Source organism: Necator americanus, chromosome III (assembly GCF_031761385.1).
Source record: "Necator americanus strain Aroian chromosome III, whole genome shotgun sequence".
Classification (NCBI taxonomy): Eukaryota; Metazoa; Nematoda; class Chromadorea; order Rhabditida; family Ancylostomatidae; genus Necator; species Necator americanus.
In genome coordinates this window covers 20,331,536-20,357,696 of record NC_087373.1, presented here as the reverse complement: position 1 = coordinate 20,357,696, position 26,161 = coordinate 20,331,536, and the positions used below count along the sequence as shown (strand labels likewise).

At 40.5% G+C, this 26,161-nt stretch overlaps 2 protein-coding genes across 3 annotated transcripts; both read right to left on the bottom strand.

The window, feature by feature from the left end:
* Positions 1–769: 769 nt before the first annotated feature.
* RB195_010241 (uncharacterized protein) lies at positions 770–19,018 on the bottom strand (the record flags this gene model as incomplete). Of its 2 annotated transcripts, XM_064191152.1 has the most annotated exons (21): positions 770–939; positions 1,686–1,779; positions 1,838–1,963; positions 2,051–2,106; positions 2,184–2,250; positions 2,310–2,428; positions 2,486–2,606; positions 2,666–2,792; positions 2,856–2,995; positions 3,127–3,234; positions 3,326–3,413; positions 3,472–3,613; positions 6,277–6,338; positions 6,408–6,574; positions 8,589–8,693; positions 9,061–9,165; positions 11,932–12,039; positions 12,095–12,184; positions 13,044–13,190; positions 14,567–14,627; positions 18,993–19,018. In XM_064191152.1, 21 exons carry the CDS (start codon positions 19,016–19,018, stop codon positions 770–772), a joined length of 2,229 nt encoding a protein of 742 aa, XP_064048735.1. The 2 variants fall into 2 exon arrangements, with proteins under 2 accessions (XP_064048735.1, XP_064048736.1); XM_064191153.1 differs by lacking the exon at positions 18,993–19,018 and having other exon boundaries at positions 14,567–14,626.
* On the bottom strand, positions 18,949–22,238 carry RB195_010240 (uncharacterized protein; the record flags this gene model as incomplete). Its single annotated transcript, XM_064191151.1, has 4 exons — positions 18,949–18,964; positions 19,022–19,082; positions 19,287–19,411; positions 22,156–22,238. 4 exons carry the CDS (start codon positions 22,236–22,238, stop codon positions 18,949–18,951), a joined length of 285 nt encoding a protein of 94 aa, XP_064048734.1.
* Positions 22,239–26,161: the final 3,923 nt, after the last annotated feature.

The window sequence follows — 26,161 nt, the reverse complement described above, 5'->3', positions numbered from 1 at the left end:
TTATTAGTATTTTAGAAACTCATACACTATGAACACATAGTAGAACAATTCTAAAACAAAGTAATACATTTGATAATGGCCCGAGGCTAGGTTGTGTGGCATAGGACAGGTGCGAGGACTTTTCTTCGGTGTGGAACCGGGCGCCAAGAATGAGCACAGAAACCAGTCATAAATCTCTACAAGTTAGGTGAAACAAGGACGATTCATGCCGCCAGATGAGGACAGGTGAATACTCCGTAATCTTTCATAACTCTACTAATTTGGTGAAAACAGCTCTTACGAGTAGCAACCAGCAAAACACCAATTTGTATAGCGAAGCATGAGTCCATGAATAAAACGGTAAACAATCTAAAATTCAAGAACAACGGAAATAACAAAAAAAAAAGAAGATTCTAAGGCTAGATGTAGCCCGCCCAGGAGTTACGTAAGAATTTCCGTACTGTGTCAACCTTGCTAAAGTGCACCATAAAAATGTGAAGCTTAGATTAATGAACTAAATGGAGCAAAAAGACAGGCGGTTTATTATGCTGCACATGCGCAGCACCACACAAACCTAGGGAGAGTTGCTCAGTTAAATAGGCATGTCTAATGATGAAAGCTTACGTGATACTTATGAGAATATCTAGAACAATTCAACAAAGAACGAATTTCGGATGCAACTGCAGCTGAAGGATACATGAGCTAGGAAGTTCTGGACTAGCAACGACTTCTCAGTGCTCTCACCAGCTGCTACAGCCAAATTTAACTTGAAGAGAATTGATAGCAGAGTCTACGATGCAGCGCGAATCTTCTGGTACAATCCATCAATGACGTGCTGGTACTTCACTTGAAGAGGTTTTCGTTTCAGTTTCAACGCTTCCGTAAGAAGACCGCTGTCAGGTGTCCATATCTCTTCACACAAATGGATGGCGACAGGCATTTCGATTTTTGACAATTTACCTGAAGAAATACGTTTAACATACTATGCAATGTTTTCCGCTTGAAAAGGTTTCTATATATATATATATATATATATATATATATATATATATATATATATATATATATATATATATATATATATATATATATATATATATATATATATATATATATATATATATACATATATATATATATATATATATATATATATATATATATATATATATATATATATATATATCAGTGTAAACGGACGGTACTGTGTTTTTTTTTTGTTTTTTTTTTCTTACAACTTCTGTTTTTTTCTGCAAAGCGCAACCCCTTCGCCCCGCCCCCGCCTGCGATTCGTCCGAATGGGTTTTCGACGAAGCGCAGGAGGGCGGGGCTGGGCGCAAACGTGATTACGACCCCTGTAGGCATCATCCGCCTGAAACCCGTACCAACTCACATTCGTGGAGTGATGCCTTTAATGGACAGTACAGCAATGAGAAAAGTGTACGCATTCCAGAGAACTGCTGAATTCTGATTTTTTAAAAATAGAAGTCCATCTCATAGAGCATTCCTTTCTTCTGAAGAACTACTTAAATCTAGCAAAGTAACTGCCTGTGCTTTCCCGTGTTAGGTATTCCTGAATTTCCTATTTCTCTCCTATCAGTTACAATTGGAAACTTTTATAACAGCTACGAAGAAGAGCTTATGCAGAATGTACTGCAACTGGATGAGAAACTTAGCTAGGTGAGATCATAAACTGCGGAACCAACTTTTTTTGGCATGCTCATTCATCCGTTTGAGGAATTCGGAGGCAACTTTTTCGCTTCTACAGATTGTTTTAAATTCTTGTGATACTTCTCCAACCTGAAAAATACATTACTGCGTAAAGATTAGAACTGGTAACCTTGAATATGATACAGACCTCCTCAGCAATTTTCTCCAGGTGCTTTTGGTTGGGTACTACGAGTGCAATTGTATTTGCTTCGAAGCTACATCCATACACACAAACATTATCAACGATTGGACAATTAAGAAGGGCACACTCCACCTGCAGAACAAAATAGCACTGAGACATATTGATTTTGTATTCGAAAGCGATAAGTTCTGCGAAGAAAACGAAAAAAAGTAAATGAACCTTTGCAAGCGAAACATATTCACCATGTTGCAATTTGACAAGATCTTTCTTTCTGTCTGAAATTTAAAAAATTGTTAAATTAGGAAAAGCCGCTCTAGAGCAGAAACTTCACATGATGATGAGAACTCCGCACCTACTATAATCAATGATCCATCTTTCCTTTTTTCGCCGATGTCTCCTGTGCAAAAATACCTCTTTCCCTGGAACAAAATGAACATCTTTGCAGGGTAATTTTTGGTAAGTCCAGCAAACATTGTACCTTGTACATAATAAACTCTTCGGCTGTCTTTTCAGGTTGTTTGAAATATCCCGGGGACACATTTTCTCCTGTGATCAGAATTTCTCCTTGAGGGGGATCATTGAAAGGTGAATAACCACCTAAAGCTGATGACACCTCATAGTTTAGAAGGCATCGCTATCTCATTAACAACGAACCTTCTTGCCATTCGCGTAGAACAATTTCGCAGCATCGTACAGGAGGACCCACAGTACCGGTACTAAGGTCGTTGATATCGGCCACGCACGCGGCACCACATGTCTCCGTCAGGCCGTATCCCTATAAGAAATAGTTATCTAAAAATTCTAAGCCAATTCTTCATCAATGGTTAACTATACTTGAACAACAGGACAACACATGCATATATTCATAAATCGTTGTGTCTCGGCATTTAAAGGAGCACCACCCGATAAGACACCCTTCAACTTCCCACCCAGAAGACGACGGATCTTCTTAAATATGATTCTGAAATGTGTAGCTGACAGACGTTCCCAGAAGAAAGTATAAAAAATGGAAGCTTAGAACCACCTGTCAAGGAAGGGACTGCAGTAACCCTCTTGATAACGAGCCCTTTTTCGCTCGTAATTGAGTTTAAACAACTCTTGCATGATTCTAGGACTAGCCGCGACCTCCTCAGATACTGCTTTGAAGATGCGATCCATAATAGCCTGGAAATAAGTGAACTGACTCTAATAGAAATATTTATATTGTTTCTGAACTTAGGATTCTTCCGCTAATGTCATAATACCAAAAAAACTAGATAAGAAAATTAGAATTAGTAATAACAAAAAAGACTCACCGGCACAGCAGCCATTAAGGTGGGTCGAAGTGCATGACAATCACCGTGAGTACCAGGTTTGATCTTACTTGCTCGATCATGCAATGTCAACGGGCTTGAATAACCCACCTGCAACACACATGGGTGACTGCACAATTATACAAAAGAAGTTAAAAATACGAACACTTCATGAGATTAAGTGATATAACAAATTCCTCACTCTGCACCCACAGCACAATGCTGTTAATTCTGCATCCAGTTCGAGAATATGTGCCAAAGGTAAATAGCCAATGTAAGTATCGGTCTCACTGCGATAAATAACATGAAGAAAGGTAACAACCGCTCAGCGAGCACAAAAACAGTTACCTGATAATGCCTACACCGTGCGTTTGACCGCAAATGGCAGAAACGATGTTCTTTTGGAGCAGCATGACACCCTTCGGTGCTCCAGTAGTGCCCGACGTGTACATGATTAAAGCAAGATCATCCGGGCGGGCAGTAGATTCTTCTGAACAATGGACTTTTCTCACTTCTCTGTTAAATCATTTGTACAATCCAGGGATGCTGTCGTGGAACAAGGCAGCGACCAAGCATTGTACACCGGAGTTGAATAGAGCAATCGAGAGCCTACACTTCTGTACAGCGGAAATATTTAAAGATTTTCAATGCATTACAACCATTCCAAAATACTGCGTTAATAGCCGGTTGTTCAGGACATCATTCTCACATCTGTTATACATTTACAGAGGTGATGCTGACGAAGAGAAAGTAAGAGGTTGAGCGAAAGCCGTTACAGATGACCACAGAAAAATTGGAGGGAGGAATTTGTTCGAAGTCGCCTGGATGTAGCGCCCAAAATCTAAAGCTATTCGGGAGGTTGCATTCGATTTCGGTCATCTTTCACATCCTATGGCATTATTACATGAAGGACTGAATGAGGAAGTTCGAAAAAAACCGAAGCTGACAAAAAATGACATGTTTGGGGATGGTGATACAAACTTCACCACTAATTTCATCCGGAACGCTGCACACGAAAACGGATTCCGGACACGGATTTTGGGGAAGGAGGTTGCGCCCTCAGTTGCAACGTAGTCACAGGAATAAAAGTACGTCATAAGCGAAGAAATTAAAAAGAAAGGACAAGTAACAGAAGAAGGCATATGATTTACTACAATATTATCGTCCTCAACGCGCCTCAACAATACCAATCTGGAGGGAACACTTCAACACCTTTTTGAACCGACAATCGCCACCATTTTATGAACTCGCATTCAACAACCGCATTTGAGGTCAACTAGGAAGTATCAACTGAGTCAAAAACGCTGGTCAAAGTCCAGGCAGCAAGCATGGAAAGTATGGCGGAAACGGGATATCTATCTTCATGATGAGAACACGGAGGTAATCCGATCAGCAGCCACCGAGAAAGGATACTCATGAACTGAACTCATGAAGGCACCTAATCATTGTTCCTCTTCAAACGAACCAAAAGAAGAATGGAGAACTTGTATATAATTATATAATTATAAGTATACATAGAAAGTGTTGGGTTGGATCATTCTGACCAGTAATGCTTCCTAATCTGCCGCTCAGTCGATATGGCTTCTGATCAGCCACTCAGACGGATTGTTTTCGACGGTGAACGACAACTGAATGTGCTAGGTAACTTCAGTTTTTTTCCTCTTCCGATGCCATCAACTGGTTCGAGCAGGTCTGCTCCAAGCATCCTGCTTTTGGAGAATTATGAAGATAAGCATATAGCAAGCAAGATATCTTGGTTATTTTGGTTGAAGATAAGCGGACGATGTTGCGTTGTGACCGTTTTGCAAAGCATGACTTTCGTTGTTTGGCGAGCTTTTGGTCGCGGTATCACATCAGCAGATAGTCAATTTGCGTCCTATCGGCCATTGTAAATGGTGGTCAAGTGAGACAATCGCTTTGGACATTTTGTTTGCGATGACGGCATTGTGCGAATCGGGAAACCGCAGAATGCGCCCATCATCACGACTAAGTGTTCCATATTTGAACATGGCATGGCATATCATCTGTGGCCGTCAGCAACTATTTTAATCAGTAATTGTTTGAATGGTCCTCATTGTAATTACGTCCCTGAAGCGTTGAGAAACAACTGTCCCTAGTATTTGGACTAGCGTTGTAGATAACTCGAATGTCCGAGTATCTCTATGCATTACGGATTATGCATTAACTCATTACTACTCGTTTAAGAAAAATGATTCCGACTAAAAAATAAAAAGCGATCATTCCCTTCTAAAGCCCTACACCTAAACAGTTCCTTGCATCTGCAGCAAAACTGTAAAATGACCAGCAATAATATCCATTTTATTTAACTAGCTATTTGTTAGCCAACAATAACCCAATGATTAACTAAGGTCTGTCTTCAAATGTAATCACCTTTCTCGCTGAATTGACCGATGGAATTGGGAGTTAGGGAAAAGTGGTGCTATATTAGGGTCAAAATGACGTGAAGCACAGTGCAGTTGCGTAAGCGGCTGCGGTCAAAGCGGTGCGGTGGAGTGTAGCGGTTAGGATCGAGTAAAGACCCTTGTTTGCTAACACTTACTTCGCTGCAGTTCGTGATGATCCAACCTCGATTCCAACCGCTTTCTCCTTCACGCCACTTCGAACGCACCCGCTTACGCAAGTGGACTATGCTTCCTGTTGTTTCGACTCTACTATGAGCTGCTACTATTACCTCTATCAACTTTCGAATGATTCCTGAAATGCTGGTAGCTCCGCTGCTACCATCTGATATGGATGGCAAGCAAAAATTGAACTATTCATGGGTAATATCCTCGGGTCATACACTTCATAACGTTTATACCCCATGAGACAACCAAGTTTCTGAAATAAACTTGCGACTTCTCCGTTGCAGTACTGGCTTTGTTATCTGAAATTTAACAAAATGGAAGTACGAAACAGCCAGAACAGCTTCTCTTCATGATATAAGAGATTATCTTTTCGGAGAATCCTAGGTATGTTTTCATCTCATCTTACATTTTTCTCTTGCCTCACATATTTCAGCGGTATGTACTCAAAATGCACAAGAGACTGTGACTCAAGTGAACTGAAGTCTTACCTCTCTACGCAATGCTTTATGAAGCTCATTCTGTCATGCATTATGCAGGAAAAAACATCGGTTAATTAAATACTCACTAACTGTAGAAGACACCCTTGATTCAAGCGAGCTGTAGCCCAAGACATGTTCGAATTGATCCCTAGAATAGAAGGGTAAGAAAAACTAATTTCAGCAGCAAGTAAGCATCTAGAAGTTAGAAGTGGAGAACCTGAATGGCGTTAAATCTGGAGCAGGTGCCTCTTTGTTTACTGGAGGGAAGTAGATGAGAGTGCGTAAGGAGTGGCAGCGTTTTCCAAGAGTGCCAATTTTTCCCAGCAATTCCGCTGATGTCACAAGAATTGACGACCCAGTTTCGTCTATTGCATGTGCAATTGCCTAAATTGTAGATAAGCAATGATTCACCAGCACTTCTAATATGACGAATTTGTACAACTTTCTACATTCAAGATATGTCCGTAACTGATGACGCGAGGAGAGGAAAACGATAGCTGTGGTTAGAAGGACAAAGGATCGAGAGGATGTAACAAGCACAAAAGAGTGCGAATAACTATTCAAAATACATCTAGATGCATCACAACAATACAGTAATAGTTGCAGTAGTCGTGTTCCTAGTTCGAATGTAACCACACGTTCCAGAAGGTGAAAGATGTTCAATAACTTTATCACATTACGAGAAATGATAGAAAAACTTGAACGACTGACATTTTCACAAAAGACGGAAAGAACAAAAAATGATTATACTGTATAGCAGAGAAAGGAGTGAGAAGAATTCAGAACTATGATCAACGATGCAATGGAATGATAGTGCCAACAGAAGTTGTTGGCAAATTGAAAGCAAAAATGACAAAAAAAAAAGTGAACAGTGAACACCTGAATTTACCACAAAAATGAGAAGATTTCAATACTCCCTTTTGGTCGTTAATCACAGTCCTGTATTCCTCTCGCTCCTTCCTCTGCTACACAGTACAATCATTCTATGTTCTTCCCATCTTTTGTGAAAATGTCAGCCGTTCAAGTTTTTCTATCATTTCTCGTAATGTGATCAAGTTAGTAAACATCTTTCACCTCGTCTTGTGGAACATGTTACATTTGAACTAGGAACACGACTACTGCAAGTATTACTATATTTTTGTGAAATTTTCATTTCAGTGATCAGAAAGAACAATAGTAAATATAGTTTGAAAAAAAAAAACCAAAACATAATCATATGGTAGAACCGGACATATTATCTATCAAATAACATTCAACCTCTTGGAAGCGGCTGCTGATAAGAGATGCTGTTGCGAATGCACGATAGCTGCCTCGAATCCTAGAGCCAACAAGATCTTTCATCATTCTACGGTCGATAAATTGGCATGTTCGGATCAAAAGATCCTGAGGTTCGGTGCAATTGCGTTCATCGCTAATAACTGCACCGAGCTTGAAGTCATTTTGACTCAACTAGGCCAAATTTGGGAAAATAGAAACACAAACAATTCAGAAAAGTCGAATGCGTAAGCACATCCTAAATGGATTAATCGATACCGCGCACTTTATACTTTCACTCTTATGTAACTTTTCGCGAATACTTTTCATTTTTATGTAAGATTCCAAGTTTTGGAAAAAGACCAAGAATTATCCCTCAACTCGTATATAATGTCATTTCCATATAACATGGCCAATTTAATGAAACATATGGATATTGCTGGTAAGCGATATTTTAAGGTAACCGACGCGTTTTGGCCAACTTTCTCGAATGTGCTGACACAGAAATAAAGAAAAAAGTTTCTATAAATGTAAAAACCGACCCAAAAAGTCACTGTAACAAGGGATTGAGAGGGCACGAATGACATGCAAGTATTGATCAATAGTACGCTCTCGCAGTTAGCAGTGGATCATCCAGCAGGTATTATAATGCAAGGGAAATATGAAAGAACCTTTGTTAATGACTTTGTCTGGTGAATACCTCTTCGACCGTTCTCAGTCTTTCTTCATATAAATCCTTCCTCTATTTTACAGTCGGATTATCCGTTTCTTTTGAATATTTCATATAGCAGATGACCTGTTTTACTCTAGAGAATCCCACTCGCATCTATGATTCTCGTTGGAAAGCAGCAAATTAAAAGAGATGTTACGTAAAATACATGCTCATGATATAATAGATAGTTAAGACCAATAGGATGGAGGATAACTGAAAGAAAGGGAAGCTAGCGCATTTATGGAGGCGGCAGTAGTGACCAAGGCTTTACTTTTCATAGTCTCTACATCTACACTGTGTATTGTTTGCGGCAGTGCAAGGAGGATCGCTGTAGCGGCTTAGGAGATAGATGAGAAAAGAAGGAATGTTATAGAGGAGTGTTCAAAAAATTATGATGTTTGAACAAGTACGTGTAGCAAGAAAAAAACCCACTTCTTCTCCAAGAGTTGCGTAAACAGTAACTATCGGAATGTTCGAACGAAAACAAGCCAATGCGGTAATGAGCCAATGGGCACGCGTCTCCGCGAAAATGACAACCTGGAATTATTTGCGGAGTGGATACAGTGACGTCAAAACGACCTGAAGATCGGTGCAGCTACGTTAGAAGCGGCGCCGCGGAGCTAGACTTTCGGAGACAGGAGTCTCGTTAGCTCCATTCATCTTAACAGTTTGAGCAGTCGATGCTCCACCGCGGTGCCACCAACTCCTCTGAGTTTCAGGTCGTTTCAACCTGTCTATAGTACTATTGGTAATTCGCTTTGTCAATTTTGTTTTTAGTGATGAGCTTGAGGAAGAGTAATTGAAAAAAAACCCACGCGTTTATAACCAATAACAATAACGACAGACAGAAGCCGTATAACATGCCTGTAATTCAAAAACTAGCACAGACAAAATCTCTGCTCACCTTATGATCGCCGTCATTAGCCAGATCTTGCAAACCTGCAGCAACGTTTGCTACTTTTGCCTCGACCTCGCGATAAGACATCCATTCGTACTCGCCCATTTCCCACTAAAGCAATCCGATTTCAAATTAAAACATTAAGAAAGCATAAATCTTATAACTCAACCAAAAGTGCTATTATACTATATCACTACTACTGTTTCAAAGATCTGTCGCTAATACAGAACAGACGGTTTTTTAAAGGCGGCATACCACGAATTTGACATGGAGAATGCACGGGAAAACCTAGAGTTAAGGTTGTAGATTGTGGGATCAGGAGTGGTTCCACTCATCTCTCCCTTATCTTCGTACGAAGCGACGTGGAAGAAGTTTTTTTTTTACGATGATTTCAGTTGCGCCGCGCCACCTTTGCGCACACGTATCCAAACGGATCGGTCGACGTAGGTGATATCTTCTCACCAGCCTAATCAGGTGAGACCAATGAATAGGCTGCTAAGGGGACCGGAACGAGGAGGAACGTTCTAACTCGTACCTCGCAATAACCAAAGTGTTCCTACGCCCTTTCTTACGAGATCAGGGAGAGATGGGCGGAGTCCCTGATCCTGCAATCTACGACCCGATCTCTAGCTTTTTTCGCAGATTCCCTCGCCACGTCAGATTCGTGGTATACTGCCCTTAAGCAGAAAAATAAGCCACTGACCCAAATGGAATACTTCAATTAGAATATGAAATTCGAGGAGAGAAAGACCAGAAAGAGATAGAAAGCACAGTTACGACATTGCCCCACAGTTGGCTCAATTTCAGTTTCGTGCATGAATCTCAGATCAGTATTAGGAAGTAGTATGGGTTTCTTCTTACACCACTCATACCTCTCAAAGCACAATAAAATTGTTGAATACGTGAAGAATAACTAATCAATATGTCAATAAGTTTAGTTAAACAGTTTTAAGAATATTCTGAGTGATTACAAGAAAACATTAATTAAAATAAGATATTTCGTACGACATTGTTTGACAAAACGAGTTCCATCTATAACCTGCTATGTGGGTACTATAGTGCGGTCAAAACGACATGAATCACGAGTGTAGTTGCGGTGCATTTGCGTACGCGCTCCTAGCCACTACGCTCCGCCGAAGCGACTTGAGAGAAGCCGCGTACGCAATTGCGTTAGTGCTTCATGTCGTTTTGACCCTATTATAAGTTGGTGATGAGCAATCTATTAACAATAAGTTAGGCATAACGTAGTTATGAGACTGGGATATCGTTTGCATATATCGCAACGAAAATGTGGAATATTCCCTACAAATCCAGAAATGAGAATTAAATCAGAAGTGGTTAGTTTTCTCGCCGACAAAAATCTCTTCGCCAATAATTGTGATAAAGTAAAAATAAATGAACTACTGCTGCTACTAAGAGGTGATACTGCTTTCTTCGAACTGTCCTTAGTTGTGAACGACTAATGGTTACAGTCAAATACGAAAATAGAATTTAAGGATAGCGTAGCTAGCAATTAAGTTGCCTCGTCCTTGCAACAGAAATGAGCTCAAATAAGACTTCAGTAGCAGCGAAACATGGAGAATTAGGAGGTATGAAATAAGATAATCATTATTCATATTTACTCTACATGTCACAATCTATCCTAGACTTCTACTGGAAACGCTATAACTAACAAAACTTATTGTGAAGATCTATTGCTCTGAAATTCCAGATAGAATAACTCAATAATTAAGTTACATGCGATTTTGCAGTTACAGAAACACCTCCAGGAACAACTGTTTGTCCACATCTACCCAAATGAGAAAAAGTATAATATTGGAACGCTCTTTTCTATATCTGTGTTCGTGTCTGTTTCTGTGTTTCACAACATATTTCAATAATACTCGTACACTCCGAGATGCGAGGCACGTTACGAATTGAAAATATTTCGACGCATATTCAAGTTATTTCCAAATACTAATCTATTATGATTTGTTGAACACAAAACATACCGCATTTTGCTTGAATAATATAAAAGCACTTGAAATAAATAAAGCTGGCTCAGAACTAATAAGAACCTTTGATATTGTCGAATTATTTCTTGTTTTCACTTCTTGTTTGAATGTCTGTGTACCAGGATTTTCCCTTCGACAAGTATCTCTTAATAAAAATAGTTATCTGTGATGAAATGAATGTCTCTCCCCAATCCTGACTCAAGAAACCAGTGAATGAACAGAAACTACTTCCCAGAAACTGTGGTGAAACACAAACGGTCTGAACGGATAGATATTATGCATTTGATAGAAGACTGAAGGTCTGACTGAGGTGCAAACTGAGGTAATTGTTGTTGAAAAAACGCGTGGAATTTCAGATGCACGTGGTTACTCTTGAACTTTAGGTTGACAAATTTGAATGGATATATGAAACATTGTTACTTAAACAACCGGACGTTATCAATAGAAGGAAGCTTTTACTGCGCCACGACAATACCTCGCTGCATATTACATGGTCCGACTCAGGAACGAAAAAGTAACAATTTTGCCACATCCTATGTACTTCTCTAATTTCGCGTTCTCTGCTCGATCAGTGGGACAATTTTTTTTTGCGAAACTATCTTTTGGAAATAAGGTCGCAGTTCTGCTAGGAAGTTCCTCGTGCGAAGATACTCGAAATGGTAAAAATTCGTGATTCAGAATTTAGGATTAGGACCATGTATCATGCAATAACATGCGCTTCGAAGCGGTCTGTTTGCGTTTTCAAAAATGTTTGTATTTTTGGTGACGAAGCTACCAGCTTATATTCATTTCAAATAACACAGAGTCTATAATTCTACAATATTGAAGACTCAATTGTTTTAAGAAATACACAACACAATCTTCAAACATGAGAACTTCTCACCTTCTCAAACACCCGCCCACCTTCCTGTTTTTCGTGATGAACTGACAACAGCTGTCGTGTTCCCAGAGCAGGAGATTCATCGTATAACTCAACTACATGTCGCCATACCTTTAAAGAGCAGAAAGTGCTTGCATGAACAACTAAAGAGAAACAAGAAATTCACTTTATCTACAGTATCTTTTCCCGGAAACTCTTCAGTTTTAAGTCCATCTACGTGTCTGATAGGACCATCGCGTTCATCAACCCACTGAGCCTGAACCGAAGAAAATTAGTTCTTAGATTTTAACTACTATACATTAGTCCACAAGATTGTGATGTTAACGGATATGATCCACGAAAATGAAATATTCTACATAAAGAATGATTTCGTAAAAGTGGATTATTTTTTCTATCTTATATATATATATATATATATATATATATATAAAATAAAGTGAATTGCCCCTTAAATACAAATTCATGCAGAAAAGGAAGAGAACACCACGATAATAAACAATAAAACTATTTTATTTCAAATATTTCCACCGAAAGATAACCAGGAACTACAACTGCTGTTTTGGGCTGCTATCACAACAACAAAAGGATTTTTTATCCTTGATGCACTAGCTTCGAAAGCAGTTATCAGATGTCAAAAATGGTTCTAATGACTGCAAAGAGAAAACCATAGTGCATTTTTTTGAAATGAGGAGTTTAAAGAATTGAGCTTATTAATAAGGAATTATGTTCAGCTAGTTAAGTGTCTACATACTAAACGAAAACGCTGAAAAACTGTGTAAGAACAACCTGAAAGATTGCATGGAAAATAAGAAATTCAAGAGGATATTCTTGCAAATAACCACAGTTAACGAAGGATACCGCATTTTAATCGATACGTTGTATGTTTTAGGACTAGAGTGATACGGCAAGATCACTGACCAATCTTACGAGCAATTTACGCAAATTTTCTGTAAACAAGTGTGTCAAAAGATTGCGGTCTAGACGCAACATTAAACTGTTACCCAGATTTAGTAAAGAGAACCCTATGATGCACATCTTATCTTTATTTTGGAAAGATAACGTCATTTATAGAAGCTGTAACGTGAAAGAAAAAACAATAGAAAATTAGCACTCACCTTGACAGCACTTGACTTTCGCAATTTTTCGGTGGGTGAATTGAATAACTGGTACGGTATGTAATTCAGACAGTCGTAAATGAAGAACCAAATACGTAAGATTCCAACAAGAAAGCGAATCCACAGTGGCGAGGAGCCTTTGACGACCTGCGTGAAAAAGCTCGTTACAGACATTAGCGTAGAAATGCGCAGTACTCTGCGCAAGGCGTGTCACGACATATCATAAATCATAGCGACCACTCGTGCCCATACGTCATATCAAGATCATCTCGCTTACTACAGAGTGAACAGTAGGAAGAGATGCGCGAGGTTAGAGCGACACATTGTGGTCGTAACTCCCTAACGGAGCACCAGAACACTCCTCCGGAAGGGAAATTATTGTAGTCAGTTCGAATAGATCTACAACGTTCGGTGAGTTTTCATTTGCTCAGGAAATTTGCTCTGAATATCCTCTTATATGTGCACTTTTAAATAAGTGGAAAAGTGATTGAAAAATATTCACAAGGAAGTATGAATATGAAAAAAAAAGAAAAAAACTTATTTCAGCTGCCATTCGAGAGATTTTTCTAACAAATTGACATTACAAACTTACCAGCAGCGGCGTACTTCAAGGTCATATTCAGTGATTTTGTCTACCTTGTATGTGAAAGAAACGTTCAGAAATCTTTCATATCAGTAAGTTGTCTAAGAGCACTGCTCATGAATCAGAACTCTGCATCATGCTAAATATGTTATTTGTCTATTTTATGAACTTCCGAAGATTTCGATCTCCCCAATTTTTGAAAAAAAAATCACATAATAGATACTGTTCATGATCATAGGAACGGACCACTGCTTCTGCTGATCAGAACTTTTCAAGTCGTTAAATCAATAGTTAGACACAAAGTGCCACAATCAAAGATTCTGATGCGCAAGTTTCTATCATAATCGGAGTCGAGACGGAGGAAAGAAAAACATGAAATTAAGTGGACATTTTCATGTGACGTATTCATAGTATCAAATAGTGATCATCACCTTTGGATACAATCTATGTCTAGATTTCTGCTCCGCTGGTGGAACATTGCATTACTCGGGACCTGTGGTCCACAGCAGCTTCCGAATCTTGCTATATACTGTCCGTAATGATCAAATGAACGGCGAGTTGCGGAACGACAACCTTGGGAGCGGCTACCTTTATATGCAGTTTCTCAGCAGAAAAAAAAATGCTCAAAAAAGTTTATCGAATTCGAAGAAAATTACTGATATACAACTCCGAATTCCAAATAGGATGCCTGACTAACGTGTTTTCGAAGGATTTAAGTTTTCATGAGGGCTTAGCAAATGAGGTGAGTTACATGAACAACAAATCTTTCGACAATCTTTCAACACACCAACAATCAAATCAGATTGCTGTAGACGGCTAGAGTATCTTCATTATGGTGTCTTGGCACCTTTAATAGTCAACACTTATCCTGAACTTAATTATCGGCAATACCCTGGCTGCAGGGAGCAGTCATACTAGTAATTATTATACAAGCACTCACCATGCCAAGTTTCTCATCGCTACTTGCATCATAAGTCTCCTGACTTGACTTGCGACGCATCCTGAAAGGAAGCTAACGTGAATTTCAGTAACCAGAGATGGAAAGATATGAATAACTGGACCGAGGAGAGGAATAAACGACGAATAAGGATAAATGTGAGGTTGAAAACAAATGATATTATTCTGCTTCATGAAAGTAGTACTGTTGGAGGTATTAATATATTTACTGAGATTAGCTGGCACAAAAGAGGTAAAAGAGTGCAAAATAGAACAGAACAAATATGAGAAATGGAAAGATTTGAAGTAGTTTTCCTGCGACCTTGAGCAAGCGGTAAAAGTGCCGCAGTCGAGCACTACTGTCCAGGCTGAGAGGCACTGCGTTTCAGTCGAATGGAAAATCGATAGGCGAACGAGCATTCCTCAAAAATCCCGCCAAGAACTGCAGCAACAACAGAGGAACCCAGCTAGAAGCCAAGAAAACTGAGGTTCTCTATCGAGAAAATCTGACACAACCGAAAACCTCAAAGTGAAGTGTAAAGAGAGCACAGCAAAATGACGCATTCCAAAAAGCAAAGTACTATTTCAGTGTCATTGGACTAGATACGTTCACCTCTTTATCATTTTTAGGAACGATAACGGTTTAAAACTGTCGCAAACACTGGATTCAAAAAAGTGCTGTGACAACTGTTTGTTGTCACAACCCCTTTTCGGCTGTGTTGAATGTTCCACATCGAGAATGTTCCAAAGCCCCAAATGAATCGTGAGTTGTACAACAACAAAGATGTGTTCATTGCTCGATAAAATCAAATGAAACGGTGCAGTAACTACAATTTCACGACAATGACTGCCAACAGTTAACATCTGAAAACTGGACGGACGACAACAAAAGACAAAAACTAGCGAAAAAAAAAGTTCATGGTTGTGCTACTTTTACAGATTAAATAGGAAAAAGAGAGTCAAGCATGGAAATGTGGCAAGTACAGCGGAAACTTACTTCACTTATTTACTATGCAGTTCAGTGGAGACAATGAATGAAAACCACAACCGTGAAAATTATGAAGCATGAGCGAACTGAGTCCTAAATTTTCTCGAGCATTTGAACGTTGGGAGTGAGAAACAGCTGCCGCATCACAACTAATGGATCATACCCACGTATACGTGCCGACTACTCAAGAGGTTGAAGAATTGGAAATGTGTATCTCGCTATCACTATAATTCGAAGTGGAAATTTCTTCCATATTTGTAAAGTCATGTGGTGGGGTATGCCTCTGTTCATTTTTGAGCGAAAACAAGCAATATTTCGCCAGAGTAACTTTTAACAGTCAGGTAATAATAATGAAATTAATAATAATAAAACAATGATATTTTCAATTTTCACCTCAATTCACAGACCGTACCAGCAGATTTCTGCTTACTCTTTCACTTTTGCTGGACTCCCGAACACAATCGGCATCGTCGCATCCCTCGAAACCGACAAAGACAAAAAATGGCTGGGAAGCGCTAGTGCTGTGTTCTAAATATTCTCAGTCTCCCCAATTCCAACAAAGTAATACAGCACTTGCCGACTGAAGTCGTTCTTTTTTTTCTGGAAACTGTAAGGTTCTTGTGAATAAATGTCGTCAATATATGTTTTTTTTTGTTACCCTAAGCGCGACAACAGGCTCATCTGTATTCTAAGAGAAGTACAAATTTAGGAGAAGCAAAGGATTAAATTTGTGAGAAATTCAGTGGAATATGTGATACTTTTTTGTAAAAATAGGGTGAAAACCTGCGCTAAGGTCAAATCACAACAGTGCAAAACGGGAGATGTGGCAAGTAATGAAATAAATGTGCATTGCCGTCAACGTCCCGAATAATCAGACACAAACTTTTAGCACAGACATGATGAAAGTTCTGAAAAACAAACAAAATTGTGAGAAACAGAAATTCGTTCCGTTTAGTTCAAGAGCAAGAGTACAAAAATCCCAAAGTTTCAGAAGAATCAGATCATTCTTAGCAAAGCAAGACCACACGAGCACATATAAGAGATTGACATCGAGAAAATATGTGGTTGAGTCATATTTCGCGTGAAATGGTCGTGAAAGGAGTTCTTCCCTATAGTATCTTGAATGGATATCCACGTTTGAAAGATGTAAATGATTACGAACTATCCGTCAGGGAGAGCTCGACGCTCGCGTTGATCTGATCTCGTTCCATTAAAGTTAAAGTTTCTGACGTTAATCAATCCGCGTGGGATGCGCCCGCACGTTCACATCAATTATGAATCGTTTGAGGTCCACGAACGTGTAACTAGCCTACACAAAGACTTACGATGGCTAGCCGATGTGTCAAGTCAGTGTTTTATCCTCCCAGGCAGCTCTGGAACCAATTTATCGACCCCGGAGGGATGAAAGGCTTGGTGAGCACTAGGGCGGATTCGAACAGAGTAGAAGGCGAGATCGTAAAAATTCATATACTAAAGACAGCATACCACGAATCTGATAAGGTGATGGAATCCACGGGAAAAGCTAGAGATGTAGTTGCAGATTCCGGCTACCGGCGTCGTACAGCTAATCTTTTTCTAAACGTCTTGAAAAAGGGCGTGGGAACAGCTTTAGTTGCTACGAGATGCATTAAAACGCGTGCCTTTTTGCACTCTCCGTTCCCCTCAGCACCTATTCATTATTCTTATTTGAACAGGCTAGTGAGGGGACCTTATCAATCTTGGACCGCTTCGACGCGTCTCGAGCACAAAGATGGCGCGTTCCAACTGAAATCGTCTTGAAAAAACGTTGTCTTCAACACCGTTTTTTTACGACAATTAGAGAGTAATGAGCGGAACCAACCCGGATCCTGCATGCATCTACAAGCCCATATTTAGCTTTTACGAATTCCCTCACCACGTTAGATTCGTAGTGTGCTGCCTTTATGGTCGTTGCTCTGTAGTCGACTTCAATTGTACCACTTAGAAAAAACCCAAAATATGCACGAACTTTGACGAAGAGCAACGATATAATATTGTAGACTCAATTATAAACAATGAATTCTAATAAGATCGGAATTTACAAGGCCGACAAACCTACAACATTCTAGTTTTTCTGAACGAAGAAAAGAAGATAGTCCTAAGATCACGAAAGGAAGGATAAGAAGAAAGTAATTTGTACGTTTTGTATTTGTACGTTTCGCACAGATAGAAAACGTACAAATTATTTGCGTTTTTTCACGCTCAAGAAAGTGCAACAAAATCGGCCGAAATAACAAAGTAGTACACAATTTCTGAAGAGCTCCAACATTCGGCGAATAGAGTGAAACGAGGTCAGTATGAATCCCTGAGTGCAGCAAATCGCCTCACGATGCGTAGGTTTAAGAAGTTGCATATCCAAGTTGTGGATCTAAATCTATCTACTATCAGCTGAATCTACGGCAACCTTTTTTTTCCTGTAGATAAACGCTAGTTTGGGACGGATCCTCTTCTCCGTTTTCAATGGAAAGCAAACATGCACTGCAAGCCTAACGCCTCTTTAGATGACGAAGGTCATAACGCCGAGACGTTAACTGTTAATATTCTAATAAATTCTAAATAAGTTATTCTCGCAGCAACACATTTCTGAGAACATCATGTTGGATGAGATACCAAAACTCTAGAAAATTGACGATAGCTTATTTGTATACCCACGGATACGTAAGCGGCTGCACTCGAAGCGGTGCGGTGGAGACAGCGGGTGGAATCGAGGTGGGACCATGGCGAACTGCAGAGATGAGTGGCGGTAGCGAGGATCCTTACATGATCCCAGCCGCTACGCCCCACCCCCCACCCCCATTTCGAGGGCATCCGTTTACGCAAGTGACCGTGCTTCATGTCGTTCTGACTCAACTATACATCCCTGTTAAGACTTCTGTTGCTGGGTGTTCATTGAGACCATTTTTTTAGGTGAGACTTAATCGTCTCTGATCGATCTGCGGTACTGCCTGAATGTTTTTGTGTTTTGTGGTTAATGCTCTACTGATATTCTTAGCTAACTTTGCTACAACGCACAAGACTGCGTGCATTGATTTTGCGTAAATGGTTGTGAATGCTTGCATTTATATATGATTCCACAATAAAGTTATCATAAAAGGTGTATTCATTTTCATAAGCATTCCAGCAGCTATCAATTACAAAAAAAAAAAAGAAAAAACAGAAGACCGAAAATAAAACAGAAGCATGTGGATTTTGTGGCACCTTCACCAAATATAAATATACACTGAGGGCAAGCTCTTTTGTGGTTCACGTGCAAACCATCTACTCAACATATAAGGCCCTACTGCTGCAAGAATCGACAACACCGTTAAATGTGCTTAAAAAAGCAGGAGCTATCAATGCACTGTGCCCTCACTTCACTCGATCACTGGTCCTCAACTGGTTCACTGTCGCATATAACTGAAATTTTTGTGAACGCTGTGTTTACCTGATTACGAAGAAGAACCTTTCCATTACCCCGCCAAACACTCAGGAATGACCGGACATTCGCGTTTTTTACCATCGTGCATCCTTGTCCCTGAACACAGTCACAGCAGAATTCAGTTGAGTCGTATCATTTCCTCATTTTTTAGCATTGAAGGTGCCTGCGAACTTATTCACAAACGCTGAAGCAGATATGATGTATAGACGTCTGCGCCTGGCAGAACGCAGAGAACCGTCGGAGAAGATATGTCGGTATTCCTCCTGCGACAAGAGACCATGGGCACGGAACGAAACTTACGCTGGAACACGTTAGTGATTGATCGTAGCGGGGCTCGTTTAGCGCGAAATAACACCTCGGAAAAAGTGGCGCACACTTCCTTTGAGTGCGATTGCACCGAAAGAATAAACGCGAAATCAGGAGGTCTATAAGTCGGTTTTTAACTCTTAGACAACAACACACATTTTCACGGTTGCATTGAGGGTACCTTTGTGCTTTCGACTGTATACAAAAAAAAATGAAATATGCGTAGAACGTGTTGTTGGGTGACTCAACATGTCCTCGATGAATGCGTGTATTGGTCGTTCTGCACAGAAGCGCTCTTTTCTTCTTGTTTTTCATAGTTTCCCTTTCTTTGTGCATAATAGTTTATAAGAAGGACCACGTTATCTAAACAGGTTCACCTCAATTGATTTCGCCGTTTGGGTTTGGTCTAGGACGCCTCTTAGTTTGCAGAAGTTTGATTTCTTTCTAATTTTTCGTGTAAATGTGGACAATTGGCATCCCGTGAAGTCGTAATACAAAGAGAACATTTTTTTGAGCAGTTTGATGCTTTTCCTGCTGCCAAAGCATTTCTTCAATTACTAAAAATTTGTGTGAATTGCTCCACTTTTTTGGAACTACGCACAGTTAGCAATTTCCGAAGACGGATTTGAAGATTTTCGCTACACCTAGGAGTACAAAAAACCCATAACAACGTGCAGACAAACCAAAATTTTAAAGCAGTCCTAACAGCAAAACAAACGATAAAGCTAGTGGAGAAGTATCACGCTAAGGCTACGTAATACTACTCATGCGCTGTTCTACAGAAAAAGAACTGAGAAACAAGAGGAAAAGAATTTCAGGAAGTTCTCCGCTGCTCTTTAAAAGTACCACTGAACGCATCCACCGAGGACACAATACTTAACCTGGGTGCAACACGTTTTATATTGCCAGTGTTTGAGAGAATGAACGAGTGGCGTTCATGCCCAAAGCCAGCCACGGCTTTCATTCCTTGATAATAATTTGGTAACAAATGTGTTTGGGAGGAAATCAAATGAGTTGATGCATCGACTCATTGAATGATATATGTTCATGCAACTGTACGACTCTGAACTGAAGTCGGAAGCGTTGGCGCATCCAAAAAGCACTGATAAACGCCAGCTTTAGCTTGATATACTTTAAGTAGGAGTACTGGCGAAACTGCATAACTGTGGAAAAATTAAGCGATGGGTCAGCATTCGTCAACGTCTTGATGGTCGACGTGTGATCGACCTTGCGTCTCCATCATTCTAACGCTATTTTTCTCTTCTTTGCGTCACTGCCGCAATGGTGCCACGAGGAGATGCCAAATCAGCGGTTTTCACTGGATGCGTATCGTTGAGAACTCACACCTGTGACTCCTTACACTTAGGAGAAGTGACTGCTAATTGAGCTGGGCAACAGTTAAAAGCATCAGCAGACCACGTTGCTACGGCTTCTTTATCCTTCACGCATATATCACTAACTTCGGCGAACAAGTTCAAACTTGCAGTAATAGTTAATCATCACCTTTCATTCATAAAGATGAAGAACAGCTGCATGAAATATGGGTAGATTTCGATCCATAGCACTACATTGAAGTATGAAACATCTAGATATTTTTGTTCCGTCCTTTACTTCTTATTCAGATTTTTATTTCACTATTTTAATACTTGGATTTCTTACTGTACTAGAATCAATAAATTAAAACGTTACTATCTATTATCGTTCGATTGATTCTTCCTGCTATTGATCGTCTAATTAGGCGCGAAAAATGCCTCGCAGGAGCATGGTATCTCCACAGACGTATCTTAGAGAAACAAGTCCGGGGGAATATTTATTATTACACCAACTGTGTGGCTGTGTTCGGAAGTCTGACTAACATCATTTGCAAACTGAGTGAAACTTCCTCAAAATGCAAAAACCAAAACCAAACTTTTAAAGAAATAACAAGTTGATTTTTTTCTGATACTCTACTATTTTTAGAAATATTGCAATATTTTCCCTTCATTTTCTACGAAATCCACTTCTCGACATTTACGACCCTAGTGCTTTTTTCTTTTCTTCGGAAGCGAATTGTGGCATGTCATTGGGTTAGAAACAGCAGAATTCCACTGGGATATGCGGAGCCCGACGATCACAGCGAATCTGTGCTTGCTCTTTTCTACCGACGCCTTTTCTGCAAGAACAGATTTGGCTGCATCCAATCGGTTGGGAGCTCCTATCGACTGTCCCTCGTTTTCAACTCATAAACCAAGAAGCAAACCTACTATAACTATTGCATTCCGTTGCTCAAGTTTCTGAGTTGAAAAGTGGAAATAATGCCATAATGATATGCTTCAACTCAAATATACGTTATAGTCGCACGCGATGAACATGAACAATATACGCCAACTATGTGCGCTCAAGAGGAATCCAAACGAATCAGATGCAGCCGATATGTGTGACTGCGGCAGTGGACGCTGGAGGGTGATTCCGTCCATTTCTTCCTAATTGCCGTTAGAAAAACGGCCCGAGAAAGTCGGCGCGTGCACAAGGCTGGCGCGCTCCAATAGAACTCGTTGTAGAAAACAGCGCCCCGGAACGCTCGAAGCAGCATATTCCGGGCCGTTTTTTGCGGCAATTAGAGAGAAGTGGACGGAGTCACCCTTCTCCCCATAATCTATGACCCCATATAGGCATAAGCCACCACCCCTGCTTCTTACACCGAAAGAGCGCATGATGTCCATATGGACCAGCCGATAAAACTAGTTTATGTAGGAACGAAGTAAGAAAACATTAAGTCCACCATCAGGAACCGGTTTGCAAGCGAAGACGGCTGAAGGGAAATGATGGAAAATGCGTTTATCATGCTATATATAGTAGGGTCAAAACGACATGAAACACGTACGCAGTTGCGTACGCGGCTTCTTTCGAGGAACGGTGGAACGTAGTGGCTAAGAGCGTGGTGAGATCCCTGCTGGCACCACCCATCGCTGCAGTTGGCGACGGGCCCACCTCGGTTCCTGTCTCCACAGCGCCGTTTCGAGCGCGTACGCAAATGCACATCAACTACACTCGTGTTTCATGTCGTATTGACCCGACTATGATAACGTGCCTACTCTGTGTTTTTTTTCTCGTGTGTGTGTGTGTGTGTGTGTGTGTGTGTGTGCGCGTGCGCGTGTGTGTGTGTGTGTGTGTGTGTGTGTGTGTGTGTGTGTGTGTGTGTGTGTGTGTGTGTGTGTGTGTGTGTGTGTGTGTGTGTGTGTGTGTGTGTGTGTGTGTGTGTGTGTGGTGGGGGGTGTGTGTGTGTGTGTGTGTGTGTGTGTGTGTGTGTGTGTGTGGTGGTGTGTGTGGTGGTGGGGGGGGTTTGTTGTGTGTTTGTGTTGTGTGTGTGTGTGTGTGCGTGTGTGTGTGTGTGTGTGTGTGCTAAACAATCTGTGCAATAACGTCCAGGAAATGAAAACTGAAACGTGGATTAAAGGAAAACCATCTTAATCTCTGATTCCTCGAAAGAACCACTTTTAATAAGCAGGCGAGCTATACACTAGAAGAACAAGGCGTACCTGTTGAGGACTGTAGAGAAATAAGACTACAAAAGTAGTCACATCATTAGTATACAGAACAGTGATTACACGAAGCAGAGGAGCGAAGGGGGAAGATATAGTTGGGAGAGAGTGGGGCACCCCTTTATTTCTAGGCGCTCTATCTTACCTTTTTCTCTTAGTAACTTTGGCTTACATGTCATAGATCCCCTAAAACTAATGCTTATGTCTCAGGACCCCGACTTAGTTATTTACTCCCCCAGCTACATTTCACCCGAGCGAAGCACTCTCAGCTATTCAAAACAACGTTTCATCCGTAGACTTGGAAAGTTTGCAACGGAGAAAAATGAAACGATTCAGCAACATATAACACGAAAAAGAAGCATGTGGAATGATAGTACAGTTGAGGAAAACTCATTCCTAAAGAACGCGTATATGTAGTATGACGCCCCCCGCGAAACTTGGAAGAGAAAAGACTCTTCGATGCGCACGTCACTACTACACGTGTGCATTGTGGGGTTGCGAAACGTGCAGTGCGAGTTGTGCAGCAAGGCATGTTTGCTTATTTCCTGCCGTTGATTAGTGAAGTGAGCTGAGCTGAAGAACAAGACAGCGTTTATAAAGGACAGACATAGGAGCTTCTCGAGCTACGTCATAGATCCGCCATCTTTTACTACTACTGTTTTCTTGTACAGAGCACGGTGCTGGAACAGGACTTTCTCCATGAATTGGTGGCGACGTGACCATGAAACGCCATTATCGGATCCGACATAACCAAAGACTCATTTGAACCTGGGAGGTGATAAAAAGTTTTTTTGTTTGATGTAGCGCGGATGTCGCACAGCCTTAGAAGTTCCGTTTTTGATCAGGCGTACAAGGAAACTAAAAAAAAAACAAAATAGAAATAGAATTGATTATAAAGGCGAATATTAAAGCAGAAAAGGTTGAAACTCGCAAACAAATACTTGTCTACTCCTAAGGTAGTAGTTAACGACAAAGCGTGGTACGAGGACACGTCCAAGTAACACAGCACTTACTACTTTTTTCCGTTTTGATTTCTCATAACGGATACAGGGTCCTAATGTTAAGTCCGGTATATTTCCGTGGTACTGTTCATCCATGCAAAATCACGGATACGCTCCTATTTCGCTTGAATATTCTTTGTGAACACTGTTTTTCAGTTCCGATATTGTGGAATTTTTTTTTGAGTTTATTTTTTTAAAATCGTTTCTGGACTTCTTTCTCTGCGTTTTGTTTGCTTCACTTTTCCTAATGCGAGTATATCTCTGTTTACCATGAGCACGTCAATTGTAAAAAAGCTGAGTACAAAGGACAAAGCTATGGATCAGTTGCATATTCAATTCCTCCTGAGATCGTGACCATCTGTTGCTAAGAAGCGTCTCATCTGACCTAAAGCAGTTGAGATTTTCCTCCAGTTGCTGGACGATTCTCGATGCAATTCATCCTTCATTCTATTGAGAACCTTCCAGAAACGACGAGATGATAGTTCTTAAGACAATGCAAATGCGAAATTACACAATGCACACGATAGTTGTAGAAGAGAAAAATTTACAACACAGACTTCCCGTGGAAAAGAATGAGTTCAACAGCTTAAGAAACATTGGTATCATTTGCGACTCCTTGACAGAAATAAAGTTCTTGATTGGTTACAATGTTCGACTTGCTACATTTGTTATCACAGTCGCTCCAGCATCAAGAATAATTCTATCTGGATTTTGTTTTGCAACATTCTTACAAAAGAATCCTAATGGTGGCAATTGCTCAGCAGTCTGGAGTATCACTTTTAAAAATCTCAATAGATCGAGGGTGATCCGCCTCCGTATGCTTATTACTTGACAGAACAATGGCATCGTGCGTTCTGAAGACAAGTTCAGGATTAGAATACGTCGTGATACACTGGTCTAGTGGTGTCATACAAAACTCTTCTAATTCGTTTGAATTTCATTGGCAACAAATTTGTCTAGTGATCAGCTGCTAGTGCATCGCAAAATATCAAAATGCACACTCGACGTCAAATGTATTCTATTAAGCGAAGGTGATGTATTGGTCCCCTTTTCACAGCTGCTGTCTTAACATCTAAATGTTTCTGAAAGATCTGCTACCAATGTTTTACCTAACATGGCTTAAAGGCAGCATACCACGAATATGGAGTGGTACGGATTTCAGGACTATCCGTATACGGGGTCGTAAATTATGGAGACCGGGGTGGTTCCACTCATCTCTCTCTGAATCACTGCAAGCAGCCGGCCCCTGAATGCTGTTTTGTATGATGCCTTCTATTGCAACGCGCCACCCTTGCACGCGTAGCGTCCCTTACTGCCTATCGGGGCAGTGCGAATTGATTTTTGACGAATCGCTGCGCGAAGGCGGTGCAAGAGGTGGAGCATTGCAATATATGGCGTCGTACAAAACAGCATTCTGGAGGTCATAGATGCGATTGTCAGAGCCGGTGTTCAAAACGGCTTCTGAACATAATCTTCCCAGCGAATGAATGACCTCCTAATGCAGAACGCATACTCCAGTAATCGCGTAGGCTAGGCATTTTCACAAGTCCCATCTAGATCCGGAATGCTATGGACTTCTTCAATTCTTTTTTTATTAGTTCCTATTAATGTGGGATCTCTAGCTTTTCCGCATCGATTTGTTTCTGTCTCTATTAGATTCATGAAAGCGTCAACCAGAAACAATTCAGAGAAATCAACTGGTGCAGAGCACATCAATACTGTATACGGCCCATGATCCGAAAAGTTCCATCTATTGTCAGCTCCAGCATCGCTCCCTCGCTATCATTATCACTGCTAATTGTACTCATTGAACTAGAATCGGAATCAGAATAATTTTTTGGACAAAGAACTAGAGCGTCTGCCTGTGAATCATCTATCTCGCCATCACTATCTTCAGCATCAGAGTCTAACAAGAATTGGCCGAAACCCTCATCCAGATCAGAATTATTGAAAAAAACTCGAATCCATTGATCTCGAAAAAAAAAATCAAAATCAGGGAATCAATACAAGAATGGGGTCTCGTGGTACCCCGTGGCCCGCCGGTGGGCCACGCCCGGGGTAAACTGGTAAAGAGCGCGGTCCCATATGCCAGACAAGCAAAGAGCGCGCGGTCGTCAATGACTTAAAAGACGCAGAAACATTGAAAAACAGTGCGGTCTTGCAGCTACTCTAGTATAAACTGATTATAGAGAATCGATTACTTTTATTGTAAAATGTTTGAGAACAAATGGTTTTTAGTGAGTATTTATTAGGACAAACACTCCACCATCAAGCTTTACAAACTTGCCGTGGAAATTTTGATCCGAAGAAAGAGCGAATACACCTGCAGACAATAACAATCAACAAT